Source organism: Vespa mandarinia, chromosome 11 (genome assembly GCF_050613455.1).
Source record: "Vespa mandarinia isolate Hongniang chromosome 11, ASM5061345v1, whole genome shotgun sequence".
Lineage (NCBI taxonomy): Eukaryota > Metazoa > Arthropoda > Insecta > Hymenoptera > Vespidae > Vespa > Vespa mandarinia.
In genome coordinates, this window is record NC_140820.1 from 6,267,501 (window position 1) to 6,280,000 (window position 12,500).

At 24.9% G+C, this 12,500-nt stretch overlaps 1 protein-coding gene across 2 annotated transcripts in view; it reads right to left on the minus strand.

Annotated features, from left to right (window-relative positions):
• Window positions 1-12,500, minus strand: part of LOC118441184 (octopamine receptor beta-1R-like) — a 40,499-nt gene that overhangs the window by 13,518 nt on the left and 14,481 nt on the right. For both annotated transcript variants that reach the window (XM_085660177.1, XM_085660176.1), the window contains one exon: window positions 11,996-12,296. In XM_085660177.1, the coding sequence (XP_085516303.1) occupies window positions 11,996-12,296 (301 nt within the window). The remainder of the gene's footprint in view (window positions 1-11,995; window positions 12,297-12,500) is intronic.

Below are 12,500 nucleotides of genomic sequence, written 5' to 3' on the forward strand. Positions count from 1 at the left end.
CGACATAAAGTAAATAATCGATTAAATCGACATAAGTAAATTATAAAATTCACCTGTCGTCGTAGAAATTGACGTGAATTAATTATTAACAATGAAAAAACGAAAAAAGAAAAAAGACATAATTATATTATGATTTTGTTTGAAAAAAAGTTTGATGATTTTCTTTATTAGTTAAACGTTCTTGAAAAAATCATAATTTAATCTTTGATCCACGAAATCTGATACATATTATCGCGTTATTTTATCTTTTATTATTTAATACAAAATCAAAAAAAAATCGGAACGTCGTTTATACCTTAGAGCGAATTGATTCCGTAATGCGAGAACTCGTGAAACGCGATTAAACACCGATAAACACGGTAGGATACAATAGTAAAGTTCTGCACGTGTGAACATATATGAACGTAGATGTTCATAAACCTACATATTATATACACATACATATATATATATATATATATATATATAATATGCACATATATATATATATATATATATATATATATACATATTATATGCACATATATATACGCATATATATATATGTATCGTTCGTCTATCATCAACGTATATATGACCTATCGTTCACGTAAACGCAATGATAGAATAAACCGATCAAACGGGACAGAAATCAATTTATTACATCGTACAGCGCGTTCAGGTTAATAACATTATAAGTAATTAGACAATCATGTCGTGCAAACACGATTCTACATGCTCGCTAAACATTGATTTTAATATTTGCCAATTGTAATTGTCCTTTAGAGAATTATCGAGCGAGATTATCGGCAGGCAGCCGTTGATAGTTAATGAATTTTCCGAAATATATTCACCAGCTTTAGATTTGTATTGAAATTATTTTACAACAGTAATTGCAAATCGATCTATTTGTCTATTTATCTACTTATCTCTCTCTCTCTCTCTCTCTCTTGTTTATTATCTTCATAAATATATATATATACTTATGATATATATACATATATATATATATATAATACCTATATTTATTTTCAAATATGGAAATATTTTTTTTCCATTTTGTTTAATTTTCTCTTTAAACATTTTGAAAACCAAACTTTCATTAATTTGAAATGAAATAAAAAATACGAAAATTTTCTTTTCTTTATATAAACATATATACATATATAAAATTATAATTTTATATATGTATAGACATATATATATACATATATATATACATATATATATATATATATATATATATATATATCAAATTAATTAATTTTTTCTTTTTTCTTATATGTGTCAAAATTATTCCTCTTTTGTTTATTTTCAGATAAAACGTTCCATTTATTTTTTTAATTTGTTTCAGAGATTTTTGTGAAGAAAGAAAATATTACGTTAATTCGAAAATAAAAATAAAAAAATATTATAACTTTTCATTTCGTTAATGTAAATTTAACAGGTTAATATTAGGCGTACAAAGAAATATGAAACTTTTATATTTTTTATGTTCATCATTTTTTACGTTCACCGTATACAACTTACTTCATACAAACAACATAACTTTTTATCACGTATCGCATTCTCCCCACTTCCCCCTCTCGCTTCTGTTTCTACCCACGAATTAAAAATTTCATGCGTTCGTACTCCCATCTTTTATTATTATTTTTTTTTTGTTTACCTTACTTTTCCAATTAGAGTTCAGAAATGATGGGGACGGACGTGGCAGGGAAGTGGGGAAGTTGATGGAGTCTTCTCTAGTTTATTTTTTATTTTTTTTCTATGAAATGCAATTACTATGAGATATTATATTTTATTTATTATTTTTTTTTTCTATGATATGTAATTACTACGATATATATATATATATATATATATATATATATATATATATATATATAAGCGCTTTAATATTTCGCCATAACGAAGTTTTTAATATTTTGTTGTTGTAAATAAATTTAGAATTAGGATGTATTAGGATTGTATCTCCTTGTAATGTAAAAATAAATTGAACGATCATTTTTCTTCTTCTTTTTTTTTTCTTTTTTTTTAATTTACTCGTTTCTTCGACAGACTTGTGAAAATTGTTCGAGGAAAATCGATTAGAAAGTTTCAAGTGCTATGCTTAAAGGAAAATCTTATAAAATAAGATAAAAAAAAAAAGAATAAGAGAGAGAGAGAGAGAGAGAGAGAGAGAGAGAGAGAGAGAAAGATTTATTCGTTTTCGAATAAAACGTACAAAAAAGTTAGATAGCCCCTTCTTACTGAGTATTCTCGCTGGAATTTCAACTGTGAGATAACTTATTATCCGATCGAACGTCAGAAAACATGATGGCTTGAGATTAATGTCGTTAAAGTACAAGATCAACTTTCTACGAGGTCGCTCGTAATCGTTCTGGAAAGTAATGTAACTCGTTTGTAAAGATTGTACTGTAATTTAAACGACGAAAGTTGAACGATTAGTATTATCGTAAAAAATGATATATATATATATATATTTATAAAATTTTGAATTTTTTCCTTTATTACAATAAAAATTCTATCATAAGTCAAACGATTGGAGAGAGTATTATTTTCGAAAAAGAATGTCTGCTAATATGTTAAAACGAACGTATTATTCGTTATTATAAAATTTGATACTATGAGTCAAGGGATCAATAATTAGTTCGTATTATTATTAAAAAAAAAAAAAAAAAAAAAAAAAAAAAAGAGAAGAAAAAATGTAATAAAATGCGAAATTAAATATATTGTTATTATTTCTTTGCATATCATAAGAATTCAATATCGATTAAATTGAGAAGTTAGTATCATTACAAAAAATATAAAATCAAGTGTATTATTCTTTGTTACTATTCGTGGCATAAAAGTTAAATTTTTGGAAAATTAAATTGATATATTGTATAATTATATATACTAAATATATATATTAAAAAGATATAAAATAAAAAATATTTAACTTTATTATAACATCGTAAGGAACTGTTCATATTGCTAATAATAACTACGCATAAATGCTTAAGTGAATAAGTGCGTAAGTACTTAAATTTTCTAAATGACATAAGAAGGACGGCTGATTAACTTTTTAAAAGATTAATCGTTTCACTGATAGATTTTGAAATATGAAAATCTCTCGAATATATTATTCGTTATTGTTTATCAATTTAAGTTTATATAATCTAATATTATTTTCAGTGCGTTAGAAAAAAAGAAAAATTAATTTACAAAAAATAAATTAAATTATATCATGAAACTTATGCGACGATAAATAATTTTGTATAAAAGAAAAAAAAAAAAAAGAGAAAATAAAACAAGAAACATTATATCACACATAATAATATTTTTATCGGAATAAGAGACTGATAAAAAAAAAAAGAAAAGGGAAACAAAAAACAAAATTATTTGTTAAAATATTTAACGAATATTTTCAATCGTTTTGTCGATAAAGAAAAAAAAAAAAGAAAAATTTTGTACTTGGATAATTTTGTGCTGAGAAAAATAAAAAGAAAAAAAAAATAGAATAAAATAAAACAAAACGGAAATATAATATTATATTCTTTTATCAGAATGAGGGACGTAAAAAAAAAAGAAGAAAATATATAATAGAAAGCATTAATTATTTAAAAAAAATTTTTTCAATTGTTTCGTTGATAAAAAAAAAACAAAAGAAAAAGAAAAACGAATTCGTTATAATCTCTCTCGTCGTTCATTATTACCTATGCTTTTGTATACAAAATTTGATTTTGTCCGTCCTATCGTTGAACTTTTTCTCTTTTAGTTTCTATTTTGAAATCTATTATATCATCACGTACGAGGGGTTAGAAAAACTGTATTATACGGTTGACAAACGAACGAACAAACGAGAAAGAAATCGTAAAATAGAAAAATACTTTAGGTGTACAGTCAAGGCTAAATATTTTGCTACACGTTGCAGTTTTCAAGCATGCCTCACCCTTAACCTTGTTTACTTCTCTCTCTCTCTCTCTCTCTCTCTTTCTCTCTCTCTCTCTCTCTCTCTCTCTCTCTTTCTCCATCTAACTGTCTCTCTTTCACTATTTTATTCGTATCGAAAGAAACAGAAACGACAAGAACGAGTAATAAAAGAACAGTGGCAATAAAATTCTCCAAGTTTTCAACAATGTTCACAGAGAGAACATTAAAGTTGACGTATAACAAACTAATAGGTTAATAAATGATGAAACTTTTTCAAGAGATGAAAACTTCAACGAACTTAATCAAAAAAAAAAAAAAATGAAAAGCAAGAAATAAAGACAGATAGAGAGAGATGGGGAGGGAGGGGGAAAGAAATTTAATAAAATTAATAATTACATATATCATTTAATATATCGAAGTCAAACAAATAATATATATATATGAATTGTATTATTAATATTAGCTTAATGTTTTGATTTTCTTAAAAAAAAAAAGAAAGAAAAAAAAAGAAAAAGGAAAGAAAGAAAAAAAGGAAAAGAAAGATGAAAAAATGTAATCCTATCCCTTTTGTTAAACGTATGGGAAAAAAAGTAAAGAAAGATATAAAGAAAAAGAAGAAAAGAAAATTGCATTCACGGAAGGTAATGTAATAATACGGTTGCTACCTTAATAGCAAGGTTCCTTTCCCAGGATCGGTACTGTAGATCAGTATGTAGGACGCATATTTGTGGCTAAAGCTTGAGGCAATATACGATTGCCAAATGCCAAGTTCGCATGATGCAACTTTTAGTTACCTCTTTATTTCTCATTCTATTTTGGCTGATCTCCACAAAACATTTAAATGTGTCTAGTTTACTTGATGTATTATAAGATCATATTTATATATGTGTATATATACATTTCGTTTAATGCCATGTAATTTTTACAACGCGAGGAATAATATGGTAATAATATATATATATATATATATATTATATATATATATATATATCTTTTATATATATATATAAAAGAAGAATCATTTATTTCAAAGAATTATGAATTGCCTTTGATTATTAACTACCTTTTATTTTTCTTTCTTTATTTTTTTTATTTTTGATAATTTAAAGGGACAAATAATACGATCCTTCTTTTTAGTTAAAATAAAAAGTAAAGAAAAAAGAAAAAAAAAAGAAAAATAAAAAAAAAATTATGATAAAATTTAATACAAAATGATTTATTTCATAGAATTATTATGATACTCGCTTTCGAAATTAATTTTTCTTTTTTTTTTTTCTTCGTTAATTTGAAGGGATTTAATTATCATTGATCTTAATTAGTGAAGTGTAAATTAAATCTGAGATCACCGTATGTGCAAATATTTATACACGTCTTACGTCTACATATAAGTTATCAAAATGTGTCCACAAATACTTATATACATCTATTACATATACATGTGTGTAAATTATTTAAATATGTGTCTATATACGTTATATACACATCCAAGTTATCTACATAATCAAGTTATCAAATATGTATACGTATATATTACGAGATATACGAGATATTAAAATGTGTAGAATTATGTGCAATGTACAAGTAGATAAACATGTACACGTAATACATGTGCATATAGATGTATGAAAGATTAACGCATATGTATATGTAAGTATAAACATTTGAAAAAGTTACAGTTATCTCAAGATATCTTAAAGTTAACTATTACTTTTATTAAAAATTATATTATATTAGCAACGTAGTCAATCGGTATCGATCTTTGCTCAATTTAAAAAGTTAACATATATATATATATATATATATATATATATATATATATGTTCGATTTGGAACATGTTAGATACTTTTCGAAATCTCAGCGAAACAAGCTCTAACAGATCCCATAAAACTTTTTACTGAATCACTGAAAATTCGTCTTTCTTCTCTTTGAATCGAAGTTTTCTCGATAAGATCTATATTTCGAAAAATTTTCCATCGTAGCTCTCTTTTTTCTTTCAACAAATTCCCACGCGTTGTTATTTCAAATATATAAAGAATCGTGATCATATATACGTATCGTGACATGTATACGTATGTATATATGTATGTGCTTATTTTGGTTTTGAGAAAATATTTTTGAGAAAGCTTTTTCGTCATTTTTATAAAAACTAAAATTACGATGAATAACATGATTGACTAATTATGCGATAAAATTATAATGAACAATATGATGAATAATTATGTGATGACGTTATGATGAATAATAATGAATAAATAAGTAAAGAAAAATCAATAAATAAGAAAAAAGAACATATGTGTATAGGTAAGCAGAAAAATAAATACATTAGCAAAAGAATAAGTATGTCATCAATCGAATAAGCAAAATGCATACGTTTGTAAATAATCAAATCAATAAATGAGCAAAATAATAAATAAATATATATATATATAATTAATAAATAACAAACATATATGATGAAAAAGGAATTAAAAAGATGAAACAATATTGTTGTAAGAAAAAAGAAAAAGTATACTTCGACATAAAAAATACATATCGTTGAATGAACAACGAAAATACATGAAAATAAATAAAAAGCAAAAAAAAAAAGAAGCTAAAAGATAACGAGAAGCAAAAAGAATCGTCAAAAAGATTCTTTGTAAGAAGAAAAGAAAAAAGGAACAAAAAGTAAAAGAAGAAAAAGAAAACTTCAATATGAAAAATAAATATTGCCGAAGAATTTTCAAACAAAAATGGAAATACGGAAGTATTCAAGCGTAGGTTTAAAGGTCATTTTAAAAAAGCAGCACTCCTATTAAATGTTCTCCTATTAAATGCAACATGGATAAGGAGAAACGTATTTGCCGAACTATTTGCTAACTGTTAAACGCACGTACTGTGCTAACGGGATCATTAATTTTTCGAATAATGATCACCACCTTGTCTGTCGTTGCCAACGTTATCGACGACGACGACGACGACGACGACGACGACGACGACGACGACGACGACGACGACGACGACGACGACGACGACGACGACGACGACGACGACGACGACGACGACGACGACGACGACGACGATGACGAAGACACTTTATAACTTGTGTCCTCGAAAACTCTCTGATGTGAATCGATAATCACCAGTCACATGCTCATTGCATCTCCTTTGATTATCGTTAATATTACTCTGGGTCAGTGATAATGTGGTACCATTCAAAGGACAACTACGTAAATATGTGTATATTAATATATCCGCGTACTTAAACATCCATAAAATTAAGTAATAATATTTACATTATAAGAAAACCATTCGATATATCATAACTTGTGTAGATTTTATTTTGCCTAATTATTATTTTTAATTAATTTAATTTGTTTATTTATATTATTAATATCTTAAAATATTCATAATTATTTTTATAATTTGTTCTCATTTAATCGTGTATCCTTCGAAAGAAATTTTGTAATAAAATTTTATACGAAAATTAAATATATCTATGTATATTTGTGCGTGTGTGCGTGTGTGTGTGTGTGTGTGTAATTCTTTTACAATCGAATAATTATTTTTACATTAAACGAAGAATTTCTTAATAAATATCAGTACAAATTTAATTTGTTTGACTTTCCTTTTCACTATAATTATTTATCATCGTTTTTTCTTATTTATGCACATACTCACTGATGATGTTTAATTAAATCAAGTATCAGGTCAGCGGTGACGTCATAGCCAGCTAAAGATCAATTTCGATGAGTAAATAAATAAAAATATGTTATATGAAGCATGTGAGAAGAAAAATAAATTGATAATAATAAAAGATTGTCCTTTTGTTGTACCGCCAATAAAATAATTATATATTATGCGATATAATTTCCTTTAAAATAATAAAGATTTGTTAATTATTATACTTTCGCATACATATTATGTATATTAGAATAATCAACTTGGGATTAATGTAACGAATAACTTTTGAACGAACTCACGACTGTACGTCCTCTCCCTTGGGCAGATCTTCAAAGACTATTCGATTGTATATGATAAAGTAAGACGCAACCTTCAGTTGCGACCTTCTCTCTTCTAACACGAGAACCTTGAAACGACTGTATTTTCAAAACAATCTTAAATTCTTAAGCTCACACATAACATTTGTTTCTCTTATTCTTCTTAATATTAATTTCATGATGAATTAAGTTTTTATCATATATATATATATATATATATATATATATATATATATTTTTTTTTTTGTTATAAACTTAACAATAAATATATATATATATATATATTTATACATGATTATGTATTAATTAAATAAAAGTATTATAATGTAATAATTTAATATCATATATTAACTATAATTAATATATAACTATAATTATATCATATATTACTATAATAATAATAATTATTATTATTATTATTGTTATTATTATTATTATTATTGTTATTATCATTACTATATAAATATAATAAAAATAAATTAAATAATATTATAATATATCGGTATTATTATTATTATTATTATTTAATATATAATACAATAGTATATTTATTTATAATAATATTATATAATTATATCATATATTAATAATAGCAATATATATTATATATCATATACGATATTATATTGTAATTATACATTAATTAATTCAGTAAAAATGTAATTGTAATTATAAATAAATCGGAATTTATTTAATATTATTTTATACGATTTAGTTACCTAATTATTTAGTTATAGATAGAATGAAATTAGAGATTATGAAAGAAAGGGTAAAAGAGAGAGAGAGGGAGAGTGAGAGTGAGAGAAAGAGAGAGAGAGAGAGAAAATGAGAGAGAAGGAAAACAGGGAGAGAGAGAGAAGATCATTTCCTCAGTTTCGATTTAATCCACGTCTTTTAATTATCCTTCGTTAAACTTCACCATTTAAACGTGGAATCACGATAGAAAGTCATAAAGTTTTCTGTGAGATGAAAGTACGATCCAAGCATATCTCAAGCTTATCTTACAGTGACTTAATATTTCATGTCACGGATATATATATATTACATAGACCGTTTGCTTTTCGACTACGTAATAATTCATAAAGAAAATTTAGTACTTCACCATGAAAACGAAACTTTTGAATACTCCAAAAGAAATCTTACATAAACGTATATTACTTACATACGCTTTGAAAAACTTTGAATTCATAAAGTTCAATTGAAAAAAAATTCCTTTATAACAAAGTTATATCCTGATAAATCTTATCGAATAAAGAATTTGTTCTTTCTAATAAAGACATAACTCGACGATATATAATCGACGATATAACTCGTTCGAGGATTTTAAATTGAATGATAATCGAAATATAAATGAAAAATTAAAGAATATTACGAATTTTCTTTTATATAAATTTTTGTTTTATATAAAAAGAATTGTAACGTTTGGAATTATCCTTTACACTTTTGTATATTACAACTTTTCCTAGAATATTAATTTATTAATATATACAGGGTGGAGCAATAACTTTGATCACCCTGAATATCTCTCTATTCCTTTTAAAAATATGGAGAAACTTTCTTTACAAAAGTTGTACGATACAAAGGGGACCATGATATGGTAGTAATTATTTTTTTTTTTTTTATAGGTTGACATATAGAAGGCATATGATGTTCAACTGTTTTTCTTTTCTTTTTTTTTTTTTTAACAAATTCATATGTTTTTAATCACATTGATCGATGTAGCTCGACATTCTCTATAGAAAAGCATTAATCCTAGGCATTAAAAAATTATTAATTTTACAGATATTTTTATTGAAAAATTGTCAAAAAAAACCATAACGATTCGATTAAAATATAGTGAGTAGTAATAAGTAAATAGTAATAGTAAGAGAATGATGGTTTCTTAACTTTAGAGTTACGCAGAATAAAAACAGAGTAAGCGCAAATAAGTAAAAAAGAGTAAACAATCACTTATTAATTATTTAATAATTTATGTATTATTGTAAACAAGTCGCAATCTGAATAGTTTTTTTTGGCAAAATAAGATAAATTAAGCTCATAAGAATTTGTTTATAAAAATTGTTTATAACAAATTGTTAAGTAATAATTAACAAATATGTTGAGAAAATAAAAAATTTCTCCCTTTTAAGATAGTATTCGATTGAATTTTCTACGACTTTTAGTTCCAAAGATATTCACACGTAAATGACGTGATTATTAACAATATAGAAAAAAATTATTTCTTCGGAAAAAAAATAATTTGTTTATTAATTATTGATTAATTTACATAATTTTATAAATCAATTGCAATCTGAATGTTCAGTTGGTAAAATACAATGAATTTAATTGTTAAGAATTTGTTTATAAAAATTGTTGTTTCTAATAAATTATTAATTAATTATTTAACATATGCTGAAAAAATTAGATCAAATTCTGTCTTTTAAAATGATATTTTTTCAAGTCTCTATCTTTCTTAGTTCCGGAAATATTCCCATGTAAAAAAAAGATATAGCTATTAATAATGTAAATAAAACAAAATTATTTCTTTGGTAAGAAAATAATTCGTTTATTAATTATTCATTAACGTATGTAAATTTATAAATCAGAGTCGTAATCTGACTTCTTTTTTTTTAGCAAAATACAATGAATTAAGTTCGAATGAATTTGTTTATAACAAAATTTTTTATAACAAATTATTTATTAATTATTAAAAATATATAAAAAAAGTAGAGGAAATTCTGTCCTTTAAAATGGTCTTTGATTCGAATTTCTATGACTGTTAATCCCTAAGATATTCTCATGTGAATGGAAGATGTTTACGTTAACTCACTGATTTAGATAATTTCATTCAAATTTACTAAGTGACACACTGACCTGTATAAATTCTGAGAATTTAATTTTTCTACAAGGTCTTACTACCACTACTATTATTACTACTATTATTACCATTACTACTATTACTACGAACAACTCTATTTATGAATTATGAATGGAAATCTTTCGAAGACGATATCTCCGGAACAAAAAATCATAGAAACTTAAAACAAATACCTTTCTCAAACGTAATTTATCCTTTATTTATTTAACTATTGTAATAACATCGGTATAATAAAATCGATTTTGTTTATAATTGTTTAAATCGAATTCTTTCTTTTCTTTCGTAATAAGCGCAATTGACATAAGTTATATATAATAAGACATAAGTTTAACAAAATCATTAAAATTTTTTTTATAATTAGTTAATTTTAATTTGTTTATTTAATAGTCGTCAATTTATGAAATTGAATGATCGAACATCCGAAAGAATTTCTTTTTCGTAATAAGCACATAATTGTGAAATATCTCCTAAATTAATAACTTTTCGATATACATAAGTTAACATTTTTCTATAAAGAATATCGAGTTGCATCGAAAATATATAATACTATTTAAAAAAGGAACTCATTTGACCTTCATATATTCTTTACGGATCTATCTCCAATAGAAAAAAATTATTACTGTTATATTATGATTTCCTTCGTCATGCAATCCTGCAAACAAAATTTTGTCATATCATCACAAAAACGAAGATAATCAAGGTGATCAAAGTTATTATTCCACCCTATATATTTATAAATGTATAAGATGATAAATATTTATAAATATATTTATATATAAATATATTAGTATTTCTTATCTTATTACTTATCTTTTACTTTTAAATTATAATAAACATAATATATATATATATATTTATTTTTCTAAATTATTAATTTACCGATTATTGTAAAATATATTACTTAAATTAATTAAGCAAATATAGTATTAATACTAATAATAATATCATTCCTAATATTAATATATTACAATGGATTTATACATTAACCATAATTTATAAATAAAATTCTTCACAGAATTAAACATCATTTAAAAGATTATAGATTATCTTTTTAAATTATCTCGTCTTCTCCCCCCTCACCCTCCCCCACCCTTCAGGATCCCACTCCCTATATGCAAATTTAAAAATCTTTTGATATTAAAAAATATTTCATACATATTTAAAAGATTTTCGTTAGTAATAAAATAAATAAAATTCATTCCCAAAAAAGGAAAGATAAATTTCATTCCTTTTCGTTGATGACAGCCCATGAAAATGTTAACTCACCGTTCTCAAGGTTTAATTCGGCAGCAGATGCGTAAGATTGTGCTCTTCCAAATTCCACGCCATTGCTTGGTGGTAGCAAAAGCTGATGAGATGCTCTCGAATGATGTCTCGACGTTGACATACGATGTAAATGTATACTGTTTAAAATCGTATTGCTCGATGCTCGACTGAGTGCTTCTCTTTGCCTGACTGCCTCCTTGTAAATCTTGCAATACATCACGATCATCACGAAACCAGGGATCCAGAAGGAGATCGAGGAACTTATTAAAGCGTACAGCCGATTCACCGTGAACCTGCATACCTGACGATCACAGTCACTTTTCGATTTCGTTTTCATCAAGGTTTTCTTTTTTTCTTTCTTTTTTCTTTCTTTCTTTTTTTTTTTTTTTTTTTCTTTTTGATTGATCGAACGTGACTTTTAAGCTCTGATCGATGTCCGACGTTAGAAACAATATATATTTGAGATCAATAATTAATAATATTAGAAATTCTCATCGAAATTTTT